Below are 22,681 nucleotides of genomic sequence, written 5' to 3'. Positions count from 1 at the left end.
TCTTCTGGTTCTTTTTATCCACCCACTATACAATAAAAAGGGGAAATTACATTTTTCGTCCTTTATGTTTATATCATATTGCAATGGATACCCTTTACCTTCAATAATTACAGTCACAATCCTTTTATTGTTAAAACCATTACACCTTAGGTCCTTTGACACTAACCTGGTTAAAATTTTCAGTTAAGTTCTATCATATAAGGGTAGTTTAGTCTTTTTACTAATTTAAATAAAAAAGTTTAATAAAAAAACACATGTATGGGCATGTTTGGGTAAGCTTATTGAAACAACTTATTGACTTATTGGCTTCTTGGAAAAGTCAGGATTTTGTGACTTATTGGCTTTTCCCCCTCACATACACCCTCTTTGCCAAACATCATTTTAGAGCTTATGACTTTTCAAAAAGCCAATAAGTCAATAAGTTGTTTCAAAAGGCTTACCCAAACATGCCCTATATCCAAATAACAAATTTGCATCTCAGTTCAACTTTACCATTATTGGTTCCTTTCTCAATACACTCATACATGTGAAGAAATCATTGAATGTGCAGAAGCAACATGCCTTTTCATCTTTGTTTTCATCTCTGTTGCTTCACCTATAACTTCCTTTAAACCATAACCCCACTCAGTTTCTGTACAATCATTATGCCTTTACACTATTTTTAAGTATATAATCCTCATTATAGACCGAGAGCAAGAAATCAACATTCAAAACCCACATCACATCACAGCAAACCAAAACCCCTAAAATTCTACTCTGCCGCCAACCACAAAATCCATCTTTCCATCTTTCAATATTGTTATTTATTACACTTTTCAAATCGATGGTGGTTGTTGACCCAAAAAAAAAGATAGGGGAGGTGAAAAATCGAAGAAAACGGGGGTGGGCCATGGTGGTTCGGCTGTCGGCGGTGGTGGTGGGTTTGTGGTGGTTGTATCCGGTGATGGTGGGGGTTGGTTATATACGACGGCTGGTGGGGGGGGGCTGGATCCGATGATGGTGGGGATGGATCCGGTGGTGGTGGTTTCTAGGATATGGTGGTGATGGATGCTGAATACAGTGGCGGTGGAGATTGGTTGGAGACAGAGAGCTCAGAGAGAAGAAAGAGATAGGGTTTTGTCATTTATGTGTGTATCAAAGGACAAAGAAAGTAAAATTACTGATCTACCCTTATGTGTAAGTTACATGACCAAACTTAACTAAAATTTTAAATCAGGTTAGTATCAAAGGACCTAAGACTACATGGTATGGTGATGGACCATCCTTGGAGGATGATCCGCCACGTAGGCGCCACATCATAGTCCTCCCAAGGATGGATCATCCTCCAAAACTAGGGGGCATGGGAGGATGGTCCTAGTCATCATCCTCCACCACTTTTATATTTTTTTTTTTTAAATCTCCATCTTTTTTTAAACATTTAACAAATAAAGTAATAAAATATTTTAATTAATATTATAAAACATTACATAAACATAAAAAAAAATTAAACTTAAAAAAAATAAACTAAAAAAAACATAAACTTAAAAACCTAAAGTTAAAAAAAAAAAACGTAAAAATATCCTAACATACTAAAATAAGCTACTAGTCGTCGTCTTCCATGTGGTGGGCGGGTTCGTTTTCAGCGTTGTTCCAAATATGCTCCACCAAGTCCGCTTGTAGGTTGTGATGTGTGTACTCGTTACGTAGAGCGAAGGCGTTCAAATCTTGTTCTTGCTCACTAACTGGAACAGAATTTCCAGTAGACGCGTTTTCGTCGTAATCACATATCGCTCTCCCTTCGTCTTCAATGATCATGTTATGAAGGATGATACAAGCGTACATAATGTGTCGTAACCTCCTTGGTGTTTGCGAACGTGCTGGAATAGAAATGATGTGCCATTTTTTTGTAGAACACCAAAAGCCCGTTCAATATCTTTTCTTGCGCCCTCCTGAAACTTTGCAAATTTTTTCCTTTTGTCGTCGGTCGGGTGCGGGACAGTTTTAACAATTGTCGAGTACGTTGGGTATATCCCATCGGCTAGGTAGTAACCTCGCCTGTACTCCACCCCTGAAACCGTAAAGCTTGTGTCTGGACCTGTACCCGCCACTACATCATCAAAAATCTGTGACTGGTATATGATGTTGAGGTCGTTGAGTGAACCAGGTAGACCAAAAAAAGCATGCCATATCCAGAGATCCTGTGACGCAACAGCCTCTAGAATGATAGTCGGATGTCCCTGATCTCCCCTAGTATACTGACCTTGCCATGCAACCGGGCAGTTCTGCCACTGCCAGTGCATGCAATCAATGCTCCCGAGCATTCCTGGGAAACCATGTCTCTGTTCGTGGGCTTGATATAATTTTTGAACGTCGTTTACGTTCGGTTTCCGCAGGTATCGCTTGCTATACAATTTGACAACCCATTGGCAAAACTTGTATAAACATCGACGTGCGGTTCTTTCAGACATCCTAATGTACTCGTCTAATGCATCTGGTGCGTAACCGTACGCAAGTTGGCGAATGGCCGACGTACATTTTTGTAAATTGCTGAAACCCCTTTGACCCCTAGCATCGTTTCGCAATGTAAAAAACGGATCAGACTGGGCCATGTCGCCTGCAATACGTAAGAACAGTCGACGACTCATGCGGAAACGACGTCGAAAAATCTCGGCTGGGTACACGGGTTCGTCGGCAAAATAATCGGCTACTAGTTTATCGTGGCCGGCTATAAATTTAAAACCAAAAATAAATGAAACTAATTAAAACATACATTTTAAAATCTACAAAAAACATAAGGAAAAAAAAATTAGAATACCTTCTTGGTCTCGATTATATTTTGCTCGTCTGGTTAGCGGTTGGGACGACCCTTCAGCCGCCGACATGAACACCTGAGCCGCGTTCATAATCATGTTGTGCATAATAACATCCTCTTCCGAAGATGATGAATACCACTCGGACGAAGACGATGAAGACATAGACGAAATTGAAGAAATGGAAGAAACGGGTGAAGCCATGGTAATTTTTTTAGCGAGAGATGGGGTGGAAGCGGGTAAAAAATGATACAAAATATTATGAGTTTTTATAAAAAGGGAAGAGTGGTTTATAAAATGTGAGAGAGATGGGGTGGTAGTGGGTGAAAAGTTGTGAAAATTGGGGTTAAAGAAGTGAGTATTTATAAAAATGGAAGTGAAATGGGTGTAATTTAAAAAAGTAGCCGTTGAAAAGTTTTTTTTTTTTTTATTAATATCAACGGTCAAATGAAGGGGGCCCACCTTATTCGCACCGTCGCCAACGGCAATATTCGGACGGACAGGACGACGACGGTAGAGGGCGGCACGGTGTTTGGACCGTCGCCGACCCGCGACGGCCCGGGGCCGACCCCCATACCGTATAGCCTAAGGTGTAATGGTTTTAACAAAAAAAGGATTGTGACTGTAATTATTGAAGGTAAAGGGTATCCATTGCAATATGATATAAACATAAAGGACGAAAAGTGTAATTTATCCTATCTAAATTTTACATCAATTTGTTTATTAAAAGAGTTATATTCACTTCGAGAAACACTTTTGACTTTTACAGAACACAGTTTTTTTATGTAAACATCTATAATAGAACATCATAAACATGCCATAAAAAAGTTGACTCTAACTGTTTGTATCCTATAGAGTTTTTCTTTAGCAAAGATGTACTCGATTATGGTCTCACCATAAATCTCCACAATCTTTGTGCAAAGCAATTGACGAGGTATGGTACTGGACCCGACCCGAACGGTCGGACTTTCCTGTTATTTGTCATTTTTATATTATTATATGTTATTATTGCGTACTAACCCGCGAAGCCTAGCGCATTGTAGTTTGTATACTACACTAGGTTGTGGGCTCGTAGAGACAACCCCTAACTGGGCCTGGCCCATTGAGGTTAGGGTTTTCCCATATCTCCTATATAAGGAGGTCTCCACCTCCTTATTAGGGCATGAGATATAGGGCAACACTTTTGTAGCTGGAAATAGGGGATTTCTTCCTCTACCGGCCGTCTCTACATTGCCCACGTTTTTTTCTCTCCTTGTTTGCAGGTCTAGGATGAGACGGAGAAGATGAGGTGTGGCCATGTTCGTGTTCATCATCGTAGAAGTTCCGACCCGCTCAGGTTCATACTTCTTCATTGGCGTCATCCGTGGGACCGGCAACAATCACATCTCATTTATCTCTACTCGATCTTGATGTCTGCATTCACCGTACAGGTTTTTGCAAAGTGTAAGCCTTCAAATCTTCTCTATTAATTAATACTAAATAAAATTATTAATAGACATCTCTCTAGATATGTTTCGTTGGGGTCCAAATCTCCAAATCTCCTTTATTGGCTAAGCACATATACTTGCTCTAGGTCTAGAGGTCTACAGAGACCTGACATCTTTGTTTCTTGAGAGATCCAAATAAGAAGGTTTGCTAAATAGGAAGATTTGCTTCACAACTATATTTTGATGGCTGATGCCATGCCACAAAACGAATTAAGTTCTAAAAAGGTGTATGCAAGGTTTTCAATACACTTGATACCTTTTTTATTATTATAACACGAAAAAACAGGGGATAACTCCCACCAATCTTCTCTTTTTTAATCATACTGTATTTGCGCCTTTTTCTTTCAAACACGCATACGGGCGGGTACACGGAGATACACTATTTTCTTTCAGTATTACCAGGTAGCCTTTAAACATGTATTACCAGGTAGCCTTTAAACATGTCGGACAACTTATACGCGCATGCCTGTGCGAACTATCTTGTTCCGCCATCTACAGCGGACCACCAACTTCCGCCATCTGCGGCCTGATCGCCTTCGCTCCGCTCGTGTTCGCCACCCGCCTTCGCATCACCGGCATGCATAAGCACTTGCAGTTGACAACCCGGTCGCATTCTTCGCGGATAGGCGTTCCTTTTTGCCGCCAAACACAACACATCCCGGCCACCTCCGGGGGGTCACTTATATGCCCCGCCACCTTAGGTGGACTACAATCACGCTCCGCCGCCACAGCGCGCACAGCGAACCATCTTTCTCCGATATGTGATGCAAGTAAGCTTGAACCAGTTTATGCTAACCACAGATATCGGCACATTAATCCTTTATGTGATTTTGAAAGTGATGCCCATTTAACCTACACCAAAACAACTATTTGTTTGCTCGTTAACTAAGTAGCTATTTCCAATTTCAACCTTTCTACTTAAAGGTGTTATAAAGTGAATGTGTACAGAAAGAAATAACATTAAGATGTACGCGATGCACCTCACTTGGTGTTAATGAGACTTTCATTAGTCTTACATCTCCCCATTTATTGAAAATGCTCTCTGGTCCCATCTTCTACATATTGCGATGGGAACTTGGTTGGAAATTTTAATGCCAATCACCCTACTACTGTCTTGATAGACTACGATGGCTCATTGTTAGGGGAGGCGGGGTGGTCCGTGATGGCCACCCCATCACGCGTGAAACAACAACGAACACCGCCGCCGCCAAGCTTATAACGCGTGATTTTTGTAACGCGTTGAAAGTTTAACGCGTTTTGGAACGAATTTGCAGAGATTGTTTTGTCGTATTTGTTTTGCAGAGATAGAACTTTGATGAAAAGTTCAAATTTAGCCCCTCAACTTTGGTTAGCTATTTTTAAATAGCTATTTTCTATCACTAGTGACCACAACTTTGGTTAGCTATTTTTAAATAGCTATTTTCTATCACTAGTGACCACCCCCACTATATTTCTATCACTAGTGATAGAATATTGGGTGATGAAATGGCATGAGTTGATTTGGTGCTTGGTAGTGATAGAATTGTATCACTAGTTCCGCATATGCTAGACACGCGCCCGCCGCACGAGCAAGTTCGACATGCGCGGACACGCCGTTGCGCAAGCGAGCAAGTTCGGCATGTGTGTGACACGTCCGCCGCCACGCGAGTGCACCTCGCCTACCGGACACAACCCGCCGCGGCGAGAGTAATCTCCGCCTACCGGACATACTCCCCCGTCGCGCGATTACACCCCGCCTCTATGGACAAGCTCCGCCTATGCATTCTTTGTCCGACACAATGTATATTACTTACTCGTCAAAACTGCCAATTTTGAAAGAGGCTGTAAAAGCTTTAGTCTTTAATTTTTGTGGGACTAAAAGGAACGAGTCCGAACTCCTCTTCGAGTTCACAAGTCTTCTTTTAAAAATTTATACCATAAGCTCATACTTTATGGCTCAGAATACATACCGGCATATTATGAGAATTGGTGCATGACTTTTAAACATACGTATGGACATATACTTTTTTAACTGACATATGGCCAAACATCCGCATTCACATGACACGATGGGAAAACTAGGCCGCGCACACGCGTACCATGCATTTGCCAGAATAGCTTCACCGTGTATGTCGGACACGCACTCCGCTACCCGCTCACTCCAAACTAGTATACTACTACGCGTACGGGGCAAACTCTACCCGTGTATCCACCGGAAAAGCTCCGCGCACGAATAAACTCGGCTTGCGCCAGTCAGACTCCGCTACGCAGTGGTGCAAACTAGATGATCTTAGTCAGACGACCCTTTTAACACAAGGCTTATTCTCGAACCGTATTTAGGTGCGAAGGATTTTTATTCGGTCTATATGTCTGACGATCTTCTTGTTACTCCAAATATACATATGGGTATTAGAGTTTCACTACGAACGACATGCGATGAAAATGGCATATCGTCATTTTCTCCTAACACACTCAGCAATAAATCAGTATATAAGGTAAGGTGATTCATACGACCTATCTCCGGTGTACCTCGTTACTGATTCGTGTTATCTATACAATTTAAAAGCAGCATTGCATAATTGCTAATTGGTTGCAATAATTGGTACGTCTCTTTGCATTATTATGGTCCAAGAGAAAGTTGTAGCCAGCTCCAAATGAATTCTAAAGACCCAGCGATGCTTGATTCCCCTTTATGAAATATTTTTAAGACTCCATGACGTCCACTATGACCCAGTGAAGATGACTCTACATGTTTTAATATTATTAACCCCTAACGAAGTATAATCGTCCTTGTCGGCACGATTGGGCATACTCCATAGTCGATACAACCCTGCTGGCATGTTTCGACATGTCTCATCAACGGGTTTCTTTATTACAAAACTTACTCTTGATGGGAATCAAGGGCCCGGACGAAAAATTATATCCACCCCGCAACTCAGGCGGTCACTCTTCATCCGCCCACATATCCGGCGGACACCTTTATTCGTCTCGCCACCCCAAGCGGTCAACTATCTTCGTCGCGCCACCCTTGGGCGGACAACCTCCTAGGTCACGCCATCTCCGGCATACACCTTTCCTAGTTGCGCCACCTCCGGCGCCGGACACCTTTATTCGTTGCGCTACCCCTAGCAGACAGTTTTCATTCTACCCGCCACTCCGGCGGATTTTTTCACTCACTCCCACCATCTCTGGCGAGATGCCTTCGGACTCCGACTATCTCCGGCGGGTGACTGTTTTGGTCACGCCATTACCGCACCCTAAACACACAACGTATAATAGACTCTGCCATCTGCACAGCGTACCAGACCTCCTTCACCCTTCGCATATGACGCGCCAGCAGACACATCTCCGTCACCGTGCGCAGCGTGCCATGTCTCCGACAACCACTCGCAACTAATCTCGCTCTGTTACTTCATATTGCTCAGCCCTCTCTCTGGCAGACTACTATCCAGGTCCGCCACATCCAGTGGATCATCAACATGTAGCCCCGGTGGGCTATCGTTCGTTTCCCACTAGTACAATGATTGTAAGTTATTTCCGGAGAGCACAATAGCAGAAGCAAGCATTTACAGTGGCCCTCTTTAATTGCTGGATATATTACAACAACTAATGTCAAAACTGAGGACAAGTCATACAAATTTTGAAACAATACTCAAGACATGACATGGGTGGTTAACAAATATACACGTGGTGGTTGGACTTTAGCAACCCTCATGATGTCTTTATTTGACATACCCATGGACAAAAACTGTTGAAAAAAAAAGCATGATCATAAGACTTCGTTGTCACTAAACAAATATATGTTCGTTTTGTTTGAGCAATCACAGTGATGTGATATACCCATTACATCTGGTATATTAATATACATATGTTGCTTATTCACAAACCAATATTTTAGTTCAATCTTGCTAACTTTATCAGCAATAAACTTGAGGACTATCATGGCGCAACCCTCCCACAATATAGAATAGTCATCTATTTCAAAAATAGATATTCATAATGTTCCACCAGGAGACTTTGCGATACATTCAATTGGCAAAACACGATGAACGATCTTCACGCACACCTGAAAACCCTTCGTCAACAATGAGATTTCGGTTTGACAGCCTCTTGTCAAGCTTTCTTACTGCTAGGTAATTTCTCACCATACCGCCTCAATTGCTGAATTATCATATCCGATAGACAGTCTTGAAATCGGCGCAACCGCGGAAGACTCACGGGTGACAGGTTCTTAATCTCCTCCTTAAATATGGAACTCTCACATAACCTGATAGCCTAACGGAATCCTCCATAAGTTATATATTTACTTTTCAAAATAACCTGACAATCCTTTCATGTATTACATGAATACCTATTAGAATTGCCCACTAAAGAAAAAGTGTCGATAAAGGTTTCACCTCTATTTTACGCACACTTATTTACAATAAGTTTAAATCAATTAATAAGCATGTTAGAGTCTTCTTAGCATGTTATACTTCGTGTTTACTTGTCGATTTCTTTTTTGTACCCTTCAAGTTCAAAGCTACTAACATACTTTAGCAGCACTGAACTGGGGGACTAGCAGGGTATAGCACCATTACGCCTTAAAAGTGATCATCTTCTCTCAGGCTGCCCATTAAGGTTATACCCACTGTACATCATCCCGCATCGGATCTCATATAATGTGGGTGTCTTGATACGCCATACGATATTTATACTTCTCACATCATTTGGCCTATGACTATACCACTTGACACAACATATGCAATTTGGTAGTCAAGACAAACGCACGAAAAAACCAATATACGTGATCATTCGAATAAGTATTCCACACGCTATGCGACAGGAAAAATGCTTATTCGGATGTGTGTTCTCCACACTAGTCCGCGACATGGATAAAAGAAAACCCTCACGCCACAGTCGGCGAGGTAAACAGACATGCCACCTACTATAAGCATTCCACACGCCAGGGCGCGTCCAGGAAAAGCACATAGTAGCTTACATAAGTGCTCATTCACGCCTAGCGCGTATAAAGCATTTTATTATCTCCATAAGTGCTCATTCACGCCTAGCACGTATAAAGCATTTTATTATCTCAATAAGTGTTCACTCACGCCAAGCGCGTAGAAAGCACTTTGTTGTTCAAGTGTTCATTAACGCCGCGCGGGTTATAAAGCACTTTCTGATATCTACAAGTGTTCATATAAACATTTGTAAACACAACATACCACCGCATTTGAACTGCATATCACGGTAAAACATAGCTCTGACACGAAATACTTTTCATAATAACAAGTCAGATGATCAAATTATACAGCGCTAAGAGTGGGCATCTTGGTAATAGATGTATTCAACCACTACTACTCCAGTGGGTATCTTGGTAATAGATGCACAACCACTGATGAAAAACCAAGTACTTGTCCCACAATTATAAAAACATTGTGGGGAACATAAATAACGCTCTAAGCACCCTTTCAAGGTCACTGAGCATAGCGAGCACTTCTGCAGGGGTGCCTTGTATATCTTTCTTTCCGACTGCAACGATAATTGCTATAACCAGATCGTCAATAACAACGACTGGTACAACCACTAATGGCTGCACATTACGACAACGGGGATCCCGGTGACACGGACGCGTGGTAGGGATCGTCGTCACATTAACATCGGCTCTTTCAATGGGTTGAACGCCGTTAGCGTACCATATGCTAACCAACAAAAGTCACACCACATGGTGGATATTCTACAGTAGCCCACACGACAGCGTGCGCACCGCTAAGGCAGGGCCACATCCGCAAAAATAATCCAAGGGAGAGCCACTGAACTACCAAAACTCAGCCTGCTCCAAGGCTCACACGCGGGACCTAATCGCATACGCGCAACCTTAACAAGCTCATGGCAATGCGCCAGTACAACTGGCAATTGTCTATAACCAACCAGCGTGCGTCAGGTTTACCCAACCAATTCCCACGATGAACAATCGTATACTATTCATTGCTCCATTATCTCTACTTACAGCCAGCGACAACCACAACAAACGTGGCCAACAACTCTCTCGCACTCGGACAACATGTAAGCCTAAAATTAGTGATCTTCACTCCCGAGCTCCTAATAAGTCTAAGTGCTCCTCCCACGCTTGCACGCGGGAGCAACACTAGACTGGGGGACATGACGAGGTATGGTACTGGACCCGACCCGAACGGTCGGACTTTCCTGTTATTTGTCATTTTTATATTATTATATGTTATTATTGCGTACTAACCCGCGAAGCCTAGCGCATTGTAGTTTGTATACTACACTAGGTTGTGGGCTCGTAGAGACAACCCCTAACTGGGCCTGGCCCATTGAGGTTAGGGTTTTCCCATATCTCCTATATAAGGAGGTCTCCACCTCCTTATTAGGGCATGAGATATAGGGCAACACTTTTGTAGCTGGAAATAGGGGATTTCTTCCTCTACCGGCCGTCTCTACATTGCCCACGTTTTTTCTCTCCTTGTTTGCAGGTCTAGGATGAGACGGAGAAGATGAGGTGTGGCCATGTTCGTGTTCATCATCGTAGAAGTTCCGACCCGCTCAGGTTCATACTTCTTCAGCAATCACATCATATATCATCTTCAAACTCCTTCTTCTTGCCCATCCTAGGATAGTCGGCATTAACCAAAACTATAATTGAGAATCGGTTTTGGTTACCATTAAAACGCTAACCGAACTGAACCGCCTTTTGCTCACCCCTAATAATTATTCATCCCCCGTGGCCTGCACATTATCTCTTGATAAGTGTGACAAAAAATGAACTGCAATTTAGCTTATGAAAATCATATCCCTTGGCCCCATATTATATCAAATTTCACCTTCATTTTCACTATCATTACCAAATCTTTAATCTCACGGGACATACCTATATAATGCAATCACTGCCCAATAACAAAACAAACACAAATTTCAAAAGTCAAAGTCGATGGGTAGTGCGACCACTTAGTCGGATCATCTCCTGTTTCTGCATAAATTTTACACATTTTGCTAAAACAAAAACAAAAAAAAACTTACATTTTGGCAACCCGGTAGCCAAGTATAGCGAGTAGACGACGATTTGTAGGTGGCCGAAAAGTTTGTGCCCTAACACGGTTTATAAACCTGAATGTTTTAAGCATTTGGTTTCTTCAGTGGACCTTCTTCACCCGCAAGACAGGAGGGAGATAAAGGTCTTATGTATGGATAATTTTATGAGTACCTATATAACAATAAATTAATTTTTTTAGTTAGCCACTTAGGAGCCATGGGAAAGTAATGCAATCCCTTAAAAGAAACATAAGATAATATAGGAAATTTTGGGAGATACTCTATAATCGTACATAAAAATCAAAGGTACGTGTATCAACTATTATTTGCATCTTGAAATTCGCTAAAAATCAGTACAGTGTGCACGATAAACCAAAAAGATCAATATAAAACAATAGAGGTAACAACTTCTTTGAGATTACACATGGAGAATTTGTGATACGAGCAAAATGCAACATATAAATTATATCAAATTTGGCATAAAACTAACCCTTTTTTAGTAATAATGTTGGAAAAAGTGTGTTTTTGTCTTCCTTTTATATTTTCAGGATTAAATGAGCTCAAATTAACAAAAGGAGCAAAAAGACGGCAAAATCTAACATAAATACAAGAAAAGGAACAAAAGTGGATTGCCCGACCCCTCGACAGCATCCTCCCAAGCAAAACAGAGAAGGCAGAAGACTGAACACGCCCCGTGCTCAGCGAGCACGGGGCCGTGCCCAAGAAGCAGCAGAAAAGACAAACCTGTAGAAGCTTCTATTGCTCACCACGGGGCCGTGCCCAGTGAACACGGGGGCGTGCCCAAAGTACTGCAGGCGCATTTATTTTAATTGCGAATTACAATTAATGAAGAAAGAGAGTGTCAGACGGGCACGGGGCCATGCCCAGCGGACACGGGGCCATGCCCAGGCTTCTGTTCAGCCTATAAATAGGAGTGCTTGGAGCTCTTGCAACTCATCCCTTGGCACACCACCTCTCTCACACTTCACCCACCACCACCATAACACCATCATCCACCACCATCATCCATTGTCCATCATAGAGTGTGTGAGTCGTCTCGAGATCCAAGATTGATCGTAAGAGTTCTTGACAATCAAGGCCATGTTTGCCTAAGTCTCTTACATCACTTGGTGAAGACAAGTGTTTAGTATAATACTTTTTATTTTTAATCTTTTGCACTTCTTAATTGGTTTTATATTAATGACTTTAATAACTAGTTTCTTATGTTGAAGGTGATTCTTCCTTATCGTTTGTCCGTGGTGTCTTGGCGTTATTTTACTGTCTATATAAAATAAAATATTTTCACCATTCATATCTCCACGGTTTATATGGAGGTATGTTGGCTACCTGGTCGGGGGTTAAGGGAACGGTTTGGTAAGGGTCTTGCCCTTGTTCAGCATTTAGAGGTCCTGCAAGGGACCTGGGTCAAATTTAGTAAGACCTCCTTCAATACCCAAAGGTATTGGATGGCGGGGGTCCAAACTCTTTGATCCCCTCATAAGTTAACTACTATTAATACTATAACCCGGCTATTTAGGACTGTATCCCTGCTGACTCAGACTACTTAGTCGAGGGTAACGTCACCTCCAAAAGAAGGGCCTACCATAATTTGCATTAATAACTTAATTAATTATCTTTCAATAATCCGACCCTTTAGGATTGTATCCTTGCTGACTCAAACTACTGGGTTGAGGGTAACGTCGCCTTCAAAAGAGGGGCCTACTACAATAACTAAGATAATCTCTTAAACAAGTGCAAAAGTGCGAAAATAATCAAAGGTTATACTAACACATGAGTCGGATCCAAGTGATTCATCTTGTCTATCTGTTTTTATTTTAATTTTATTTTTCAGCATTTAGTTAGTTTTATTTTCTTAGTTTAAAAATCTTTTTCTAACATTTTGATTTGATTAGACGTTGAGGATAAACCGGTACTAAAAGCTCTTGTGTCCTTGGACGACCTCGGTATCTTACCAACACTATACTACGTCCACGATGGGTGCACTTGCCCATATGTGTGTTTAGTGTTATTAAATATCGTGTTTCATAAATTTAAAACTTGGCTAAAGTGTAAAAAGGGCTTAAAATATATACCTAAAACATATTACACCTAACGCACATCAATTTGACACACATAAAAACCAATTAATTACTTTAATACAAATTTTGAAGTCCCAGATTGTGGGTAGCTATTTGGCCATGTACGCTCGACTAACACATTTTGTTTGCCACTAACTAATTACATGGGCAACATGTTGGATAATTTTTTGCTATTTCTATTACTTCCTGATAAAAATTGTGGAAATTTGAAATCTCTACCTAAAAGAAAAGGCCTCACAACAAAATCTTTAAAAGTACTGTTAGTCAATTTGACAAACAACTTACTTGCTATTTCTATTACTTCCTGATAAAAATTGTATAAATTTGAAATCTCTTCCTAAAAGAAATCAGATTCAACTTTCTAAAATCTATAGATGAAGACCGTTAGGGATTGAAGTGGATTGATCAAGAATTTTAGTAATTTTTATAGTCATTGAAGAAACTGAATTATACGAATAGGTGGAGCAAAAATTCATACCCAGTGTGCGAGAAGAGAGGCTAATGGCAATTGCAACGGTAACTTGTTGGCCCAGCAAGAAGCAACCAAAACCGAGTACTTTGACATTAATTCTTCTTCTTTAACGTTGGCCTTGGCAACCCTTCTGATCTCATCCTCCTTAATAGCATAGCTTGACAAAGAACAAATTAAACCATCATCGAATCAGCAAAAGAAAACCATAACCATAAACCAAAACCTGAAGAATCATAGCGCATTATTACACGTAGATTTAGAAAAAAAGATACTTGTTTGAAGAACCCTTGGCAGCATTGATAAGGTCATCAGCTGGCACTCCTAAATGCACTCTCGCGTGTTCTAGTAGCACTTCTCTTCTGCTATTGATTCAATTCTAAAGATGAAGAAATATTACATTTTCTGCAGGGGTTCTGCATTAATATATAATGAATCATGTAACATGGTTTAATCTCGAAAATAATAAATCATAAATTTTGTAGTACTACCTGTGCATAGCACAATATGTTGACCATTTAGTTTGATATGTCCCACCTTTCTTAGACGAATGCAACTAAAAGTTCATTTTAGTATCATCAAGTTAATACTACATCTGAAAAAAACCATCTTCATACTTATTTTCAGACAAATTGAAAGAAAAGATTACCTCGACACCGTAGCTAGCACATGAAGCACACATAGCATGGAAGTATGTGGCGTATTTGCAACATTGTGTGCAAGAAACGTGAACTTGTTTGCAAATTCCACATCTCTACAATTAACTACCAAAAAACACGACAAATTATGACTTCGGTCGACATTTCAGTGAGATGTTTTATTATGATTGTTTTGTCAATCCAGTGGAATGCTTAAAAACCCGACTGCAGGTTCCATCTTTTGTCCGCTTAAAAAGCAACATCCGGCCGAAACCACTCACATATGACATGGACCCACAGTGTATCAATATTAGTTGGCTCCAATGCACATGTAGAACCAAGATACAAAAAAAATAGAAAAAGAAAATAAATTAAAAACGGAGTAAATAACTATTTTAACCTTTTATAGAGAAGGAGGGCATTCTCTCACCTCGGGTGTTTGACACGTCCTACAAACCCAAGATGTGAAATCATCCATATCTCTAACTACGTAGCATTCTTGATGGACCACAATTTGACAACTATTAAGAATAAATTATATTAATAAGTAGACTTTTTACATATTGTTGCATTACATACTGTAAGGGTAAACACACCTGTTTCAGATAATAATTTTGTTAACATCAGAATCTTCATCCCATCAAAAACATTCAAAAAAAAAAAAAAAAAAAAAAAACATATTCTAAAGTCAAGATCCTAACACTAACCAAATAAAATTAATACAAATTAACTTCAAAACACTCAAAATTCATCTAAAAACTATCAGATCTAAACACAATATCATCTAAAACGGCATGACTATTAAAAATCCCTAAATATGATATAATCGACAATTTTAATTTATGAATCTACAAACAAATTCTAGTATACGAAAAAACTTAAAAGAAACTATGAATCACCTTCAATGAGGAGCCTTTTGGGTGAACCAAGAAATCCTTCCTGTCGCGCACTATAACCCGAGTCCTAGTTGCCGCCTAGAATCACCGTTAAACCCTAGATCTGCTGTAAGACCACCATCACAGGCTCTAATCATCTTCATCCACATAATAGAATAACATTCAATCAAACATACAGAATAACATATTTTATCAAATAAACAAAAACTTATACCTAATCGCAAAGTGGTATACGGATACTGCTTTAAGAGATGACTCGTCAAACGTGAAATTAACCTTGGCAACCCTTATTCTTGCTCCGGACCAAAGAGAAAGGTTGTTTCTTATTCATAAAGATCACAAAACAAAATTATAATTTTAAACTCTGCAAAATCTAATAGTTTCTACATACAACAATGATTTAACAAATCAAGATCTGAAATCAAGTAAACAAAAAGGAAGGAATCGAGAAGAAAACAAAAGAAAATCAGGAATGACAGTTCGTTTAGAGATAGAATTGTACCTGTGTGTGGAAGAAAATGGTGCAGATCAATCGGCGACGGTGGAGGAGCTGTAGAAGAATCAGGGATATGATAAGATTAGTAGTAGAAATTAGAGTTTAATTAGAAAGTTTGTATGAAATGGGTTATATATCATCAATGGTCAACTCCAACAATGATCTAAAACCTCCGTTAGTCATGGAATCACAAATATGTAAATAAAACAATTTAAATAGTAATAAATCAATATGGTAATGTAAATTAAACTTTTAATACTCATGAAACATTAGAACAGTAAGCGCGAAAAACAATTTTAGGGTTTCCATGAAGATTGATTCAAAATCTCATATTCGAAACCTGAAATAAAACAGATCACAGAAGATATTCAAACTAAATGAATCACAATACAAAACCTAATATCAACGAAACCAAAGAGATTTGGGTCGCACACTACTAAACATGATATATCGAAACTAATTGAATGGTAAAGACTTACCAGAATTGATTGATATAACGGATGCAGCAAAAGAGATGGTTGTACCCATTGGATTTGCGACTTCATTAAGAACACAAATAAATCTTGATTAGAATAAGGAATTAGGTAAGAAGCAACACTTGGAATATGAAAATAGAATGAAGAGCAAACCTTCATCCATTAATTTTAGGGTTTTCATATGAGAGATGGAGTGGGTAAGGATTAGTGTGTATGAGAGAAGACGAATGGAAACAAAAAGAAACCCTAACCGACAAAGAGTATGAGAGAAGACGAACAATGGAAACGGTTTCTTGCTTTATATATGGAAGGAACAATAATGACCCGAATTAGGTATTCGGATCCCGCGTCGGGTTTCACATCAGGGAAATCAATAGATTGGAAAAATGGCGGGAAAATGTGATTTTGTGGCCCTAGATGGGGGACATGTGTCCCCTAGGTATGGCTTTTATTAGATTGTAAAGATTTCAATTCTAATGCATACGTAAGCCTATTCAAATTCTCATGCATGCATGTTAGATTTACATTTTATTATTTTATTTAATGAATATTGACGACGGGCCAATGGGAAGCCCCATTTACCCGCTTTGGGCTGTCACCATACGAGCCCAACAGGAAAAGCACAACAAGAATTTACCTTGCCCACCAAGGTTATCGTTATGAGCGGGAAAAAGGACCAGAGAAGGCAGGCAACATTTAATGCTTGATGGAAAAAGGATCTCTCGCTGGAAATGTACTTCTTCGCCGGAAACATTTAATGAAACTCTGATCTTACCGTTGGGGGTCAGACACGTGTCTGAGCCCCCCGAAGACCCTCAGAACCCGTTGGATTATCCCATCAAAATATCTCACGTGAAACACAAGGCTTGGTGGTTATATAAGAGGAAAACAGGATGATCACAGGGACATGAAGGTATCTCATTTACTATACTCTCATTTACTACTCCTACATTTACTTCCGACCAATATTCCCACACATTGATCATACAAACCACATTTATTAGATTCACACCTTAGAGGAAGCATCCCGGTGATCATACTCATCGGGATAAACTCCTCAACTCTTCCGGCAAGTTTACTTATTCTCACGCCGGAGCTTGGTCACGGATTCCCCCTCCGGGGCCCTCCGTGGCGAGGCTAACGGTTTATTCTTTTGCAGTAACGAAGGTAAAGGCTCTTGACGTCAGTGAAGATCCATCTAACGTCACAACGGGATTTGGGTATTCGACATTGGCGCCATCCGTGGGACCTCAGCCTGACCGGTGTTCCCACATCAAACTCCGACGTTAAGAGTAGTTTATCTCGCCAACAACAACATGGCAACCCCACCCAACTCATGTATCACCCAGACGGCACAGAATGATCTGGATAGGGTCACTGTAGAAGATATAACTCATGAAGAAGGCAACGAGAACCAGGTGGAAAACCCAGAAAGAACGGAACACATCACTCCAGATTTTGTGGCCATGCACAGAGAAAAATTAACAAAATGTCTCGAAGAGTTAGAAAGACAAGAAAAGCTCAACAGCCTCAGGGCTAGGCTTTCCTTTGACACACCCTCCAACCAGGAAGGGACAGACCCTCAAAACAAAAGCAACAGTGATGACCCACTGGAAACATTCATGACTGCCCTTAGACAAATGTCTTCAGAAGAAAGGGAAGACCTCATCGTAGGAAAAAAAGCCAAAGGAGAAGGGAAAGGAAAGGGATAACCAAAATGGTGATGGCTTGAATCAACCTTATCTGCCACGGGATTTAGCTGAGGTCTCAAAGTTCACACGGAGGATTGCAGAAGCACCGATGCCCCCCAAGACAAAGCTACCCCCAAACTTTGACCGCTATGACGGGACAAGAGACCTCGAAGATCACCTCCATGCCTTCAGGGGAGCGGGACAACTTGGGCGATGGCCCAGGCCTGTGTGGTGCCACACGTTTGTACAAACTCTGACGGAGGGAGCCAGGCTCTGGTTTGACAGCCTCCCTCCGGGGGGAATCGACAGTTATGAAGAGCTAAGCGAGAAATTCCTCAGGAACTTTGGTCAGCAAAGAAAGGTGGTCAAAAATCCAAACGAAATCCTACACATAAGGCAGAGGGACAACGAACGAATCGACTAGTATATGGAGAGTTTGTCAAGGAGAGCATGAACATCAAGGACGTCCCGGAGGTCATGAAGATCAGCAGTTTCATAAACGGGCTAAAGCATGCACAGCTATGTGAGAAACTGGGGGAGGAGTTCCCTTACTCGTTCGATAACCTCATGGACAGGGTCAGAGCCTTTGTAAGAGGAAAATATACAGTCAGCAAAGCCAAGGAGACGGACGTCACGCCTCGAAGGGTCACCCCAGCTGCAAAGCCTCCGGACAAAGGTACACCTTACTCCAGAAAACCCACTTTCGATAGAATGTTGCACGACAGTGCAAGGCCTTCATACTCCCCATATAGACCTCGGGGAAGAGGTCCCCCTCCTTACTCTGATAACTTCACCCCTCTCACCAAAACCCCCAGCGAGATACTGGCCACTGAGAGGGTAAAGAACTCCTTCCCGAGGCCACCACCCATAAAACCTGGGCCAAAGGCACAACCAAACGAGTATTGTGACTTCCACAAAGGTTTTGGACACAAAACTAATGACTGCATGTATCTGAAGAGAGAGATAGAAGCCGCAGTAAAGACGGGAAGGCTGGCCCATTTGGTTAAGGAAATTAAGGAGGGGGGAGGGGATCGCAAGGGAAGAGATGCAAGGGAGCCTGGGAGGGCAGATGTTGATATGATTAGAAGGAGAGATGAATTCGATACTACCCGGAGTGTAAAAGCCAGGATCTTGGGCTCCCCGGACTGAATGAAAGCTCCCATCCTTATGCCACACTTGGAAGAAAACGAAGTGCAACGACTTCCCCTCAACATCTCAGCCATAATAGCTGGCCACAAAGTGTCTCGAATACATGTGGACGGAGGGTCCGGTGTCGAAGTAATATACGAGCATTGTTTCCTCAGATTTGACAGAGACGTAAGAGACCGGCTTGAAGAAGACTCCATCCCCTTAGTGGGATTCAACAACAGTGTATCACACCCTCTGGGGAAAATCAGGCTCCCATTCACAGTTGGGGTAGGGGATCGGGTTCGAACAATAAACCTGACCTTCATAGTGGTCCGGGCACCCTCAAAGTACAACGCAATCCTAGGAAGACCTGGAATCGGGGACCTACAAGCACAGGCATCCACCCCTCACGGAGCTTTAGTGTTTCAAACACCGAAGGGCTTAGCCTGGGTAAAGTCCGCTTATGAAGTAATTTCCTCCGTATCCGAAGGAGAGGCATCTGAGAAGCCCCGGAAAGAGGGGATAGAGGAGTGGGCCCTTTGCGATAGATTCCCAGAACAAACGATCAAAGTAGGAAGTCACTTAAGTGACAAATGCAAGAGTGCCCTGAAAGAACTGCTTCTCCTGAACATAGATGTGTTTGCATTCCAACACGGAGACATGACAGGAATCCCCAGGAGCCTAACCGAACACCGGCTCAACACATACACATGGGCGAAACCAGTAAGACAGAAAAAACGAAGCATGGGACCCAACAAAAGAAGAGCTGCTTGTGAGGAAACCAGAAAACTGCTCAGGGCAGGAATAGTCAGAGAAGTAAAGTATCCGTCCTGGGTCGCCAATCCAGTCATGGTTCAAAAGAAAGACGGGGGATGGAGGATGTGCATTGACTTCCAGGATCTAAACAAAGCATGTCCTAAGGACTGTTACCCCCTCCCAGAAATAGACGTCCAGGTAGACTCTTTGTCTCAGTACCCCCTGAAATGCTTCCTGGATGCCTACAAGGGATACCATCAGATCCAGATGTCAATAGAGGACGAAGAGAAAACCGCCTTCATCACAGAAGAAGGGACATTCTGCTATACCAAGATGCCCTTCGGTCTTAAAAATGTTGGGGCCACATATCAGAGGTTCATGAACACCCTGTTCAGGGAGCAACGGGGAAGGAACTTGGAGGTATACGTCGACGACATTGTTATCAAAAGCCTGACAGAAATGGCCATGATAGATGACATAGCTGAGACTCTTCACACTATGCAAGATGTGAATATGAAATTAAACCCCAGAAAGTGCTGTTTTGGGGTAGAGGAAGGGAGTTTCCTAGGGGTAGTGGTCACTAAAGGAGGAATCAAAGCTAACCCAGTGAAAACTCAAGCTGTGGCTGAAATGCGATCCCCCAGGTCCCTGAAAGATATTCAACAACTGAACGGGAGGTTAATAGCACTAAACCGCTTCTTATCAAAGGTAGCTGACAGGACCCTCCCCTTCATGAAAGTGTTGAAGGATTGCCTCCAGACGAACAGGTTCAAATGGACCCCAGAAGCGGAGGCTGCCTTCCAAGAAATGAAAACTTACATCTGCAAGCTCCCAACATTGGCCACCCTAGTACCCGGGGAACTCCTGCTCCTATATTTGTCCTCCTCGAAAACGACCATAAGTGCGGTCATGATGGTAGAACGGGAAGGGAAGCAGATCCCCATATATTTCATCAGCAGAAAAATTAAAGGCCCCGAGGAACGCTACATGCCCCTGGAGAAGCTGGCATTAGCCCTTGTTTTCGCATCCCGAAGACTCAGGAGGTACTTCCAAGGGCACAAGATTACCCTGATGACTGATCAACCTCTCCAAAGGGTACTCAGGAGGCCGGAGCTGTCAGGACGGTTGGCTAAATGGGCTGTGGAGCTAGGGGAACACTCTTTAGAGTTTAAGCCCAGGACGGCCATGAAGGGGCAGATACTGGCCGACTTTTTAGCAGAAGTCCCTGAGGATGAAGAGAGGGAACTTTTAAAATGGGAAGACTTGGAGAAAGAAGAAAGAGAAAAGGAGGACAAGGCTGTGTGGAAGTTACTCACCGACGGGGCCTCTAGTGAAGAAGGGAGTGGAGCAGGCATCACATTGATAAACCCCGAGGGGATTGAGCTGACCTACGCCATAAGACTAGACTTCGAGAACACCAACAACACTGCAGAGTATGAGGCCCTCTTGGCAGGAATGAGGCTGGCACAAAAAATGAAAGCAAGGCATATGGAAGCTAGCACCGATTCACAACTGGTGGTTAAACAGTACCAAGGAGAGTATGAAGCCAAAGACAACACCATGGCTCAGTACGTGGCAAAAGTAAAGGAGACAGCCAACGCATTCAAAACTTTCAAATTAGAATACATCCCCCGAGGAAGAAACAGAAAATCTGATGCCCTCAGTAAATTGGCCTCAGTGACATTCGACCACCTAGCAAGAGAAGTCAAAGTGGAAGTCCTGACCTCCCCTTCCCTCAACACGAAGGAGGTAACCGTAATTGAGAATGTGCGGGAAACATGGATGACACCGATCATAAAGTTCCTCAGAGACGGAACATTGCCCGAGAGAGACTGGACAGCTAGAAAAGTAAGGGTTAAGGCCCTGCAGTATGAGCTGATTGATGGGGAGTTATATCGAAGATCATACCTAGGCCCATCCCTGAAACGTGTCGATACGGAAGAAGCTGAGTGTGTGATTAGGGAAATGAATGAAGGGATTTGTGGAATTCATTCGGGGCCAAGGACGATAGTAACAAGGGCAATGAATGTGGGGTTCTATTGGCCGCGAATGTATGAAACAGCATCCGAGGAGATCAAGAGGTGTGATAATTGCCAGGTACATGCACCAATGACCCACCGACACAAACACCCCATGGTACCCGTCTCAACATCCTGGCCCTTCCAAAAGTGGGCTATCGACATAATTGGGCCATTCCCGGAAGGTCCATGAGGGGTCAAGTATGTGGTAATGGCGATCGATTATTTTACCAAGTGGATCGAGGCGAAGCCCTTGGCAAAAATAATTGGGGAACAGATGAGGCGATTCGTATTAGACAACATCATCTGCAGATATGGGGTCCCAAAGGAACTGGTGAGCGATAATGGCGTCCAATTTGCTGGAAGACCTTTTAAGCCATGGTGCGAGCAGATGCACATTCAACAAGTATTTACCTCCGTCACCCATGCCCAAAGTAATGGATTGGTAGAAAGAGCTAATCAAAGTGTCATCAAGGGAATGAAGGGAAGACTCGGGAGAAAACAAAAGGGATGGCTGGAGGAATTGCCATTCGTGTTATGGACATACATGACCACTCCTAAAAGTTGCAATGGGGAGACTCCTTTCAGCCTAACCTATGGGACAGAGGCTGTCATCCCAGCTGAGATAGGATCCCCAACTGCCCGAATGAGGCTCCGAGAGGAGGAGAATGAACAAGACCTCAGGATGAACTTGAATCTCTTGGAAGAAAGAAGAGAAATAGCA

General features: G+C 42.1%; 1 protein-coding gene and 1 long non-coding RNA gene across 13 annotated transcripts; both read right to left on the bottom strand.

The window, feature by feature from the left end:
* Window positions 1-433: 433 nt before the first annotated feature.
* On the bottom strand, window positions 434-3,378 carry LOC118480525. Its single transcript, XM_035975481.1, has 2 exons — window positions 2,795-3,378; window positions 434-2,704 (listed from the first exon to the last, which is right to left on the bottom strand). Exons 1-2 carry the CDS (start codon window positions 2,991-2,993, stop codon window positions 1,791-1,793), a joined length of 1,113 nt encoding a protein of 370 aa, XP_035831374.1. The 5' UTR covers window positions 2,994-3,378; the 3' UTR covers window positions 434-1,790.
* Window positions 3,379-10,828: 7,450 nt separating this feature from the next.
* LOC110941988 lies at window positions 10,829-16,637 on the bottom strand. Of its 12 annotated transcripts, none has more exons than XR_004863124.1 (12): window positions 16,518-16,637; window positions 16,368-16,427; window positions 15,895-15,942; window positions 15,607-15,714; window positions 15,396-15,529; window positions 14,508-15,017; window positions 14,350-14,414; window positions 14,134-14,274; window positions 13,868-14,018; window positions 11,279-11,462; window positions 11,083-11,145; window positions 10,829-10,987 (listed from the first exon to the last, which is right to left on the bottom strand). It is a non-coding gene; the product is annotated as an uncharacterized LOC110941988 (long non-coding RNA). The 12 variants fall into 12 exon arrangements; XR_004863127.1 differs by having other exon boundaries at window positions 11,130-11,145; XR_004863123.1 differs by having other exon boundaries at window positions 11,083-11,462.
* Window positions 16,638-22,681: the final 6,044 nt, after the last annotated feature.

This window comes from Helianthus annuus, chromosome 7 (assembly GCF_002127325.2).
Source record: "Helianthus annuus cultivar XRQ/B chromosome 7, HanXRQr2.0-SUNRISE, whole genome shotgun sequence".
Classification (NCBI taxonomy): domain Eukaryota; kingdom Viridiplantae; phylum Streptophyta; class Magnoliopsida; order Asterales; family Asteraceae; genus Helianthus; species Helianthus annuus.
Note: the sequence above shows the minus strand (reverse complement) of the source record. Positions and strands in the feature narration are given on the sequence as shown.

Excerpts from the sequence above, each read along its gene's own strand:
- LOC118480525 (XM_035975481.1), bottom strand. The coding sequence starts at position 2,993 with ATGGCTTCACCCGTTTCTTCCATTTCTTCAATTTCGTCTATGTCTTCA. Across the intron at positions 2,705-2,794 it reads ATATAATCGAGACCAAGAAG|CCGGCCACGATAAACTAGTA; the intron begins GTATTCTAATTT and ends TTAAATTTATAG.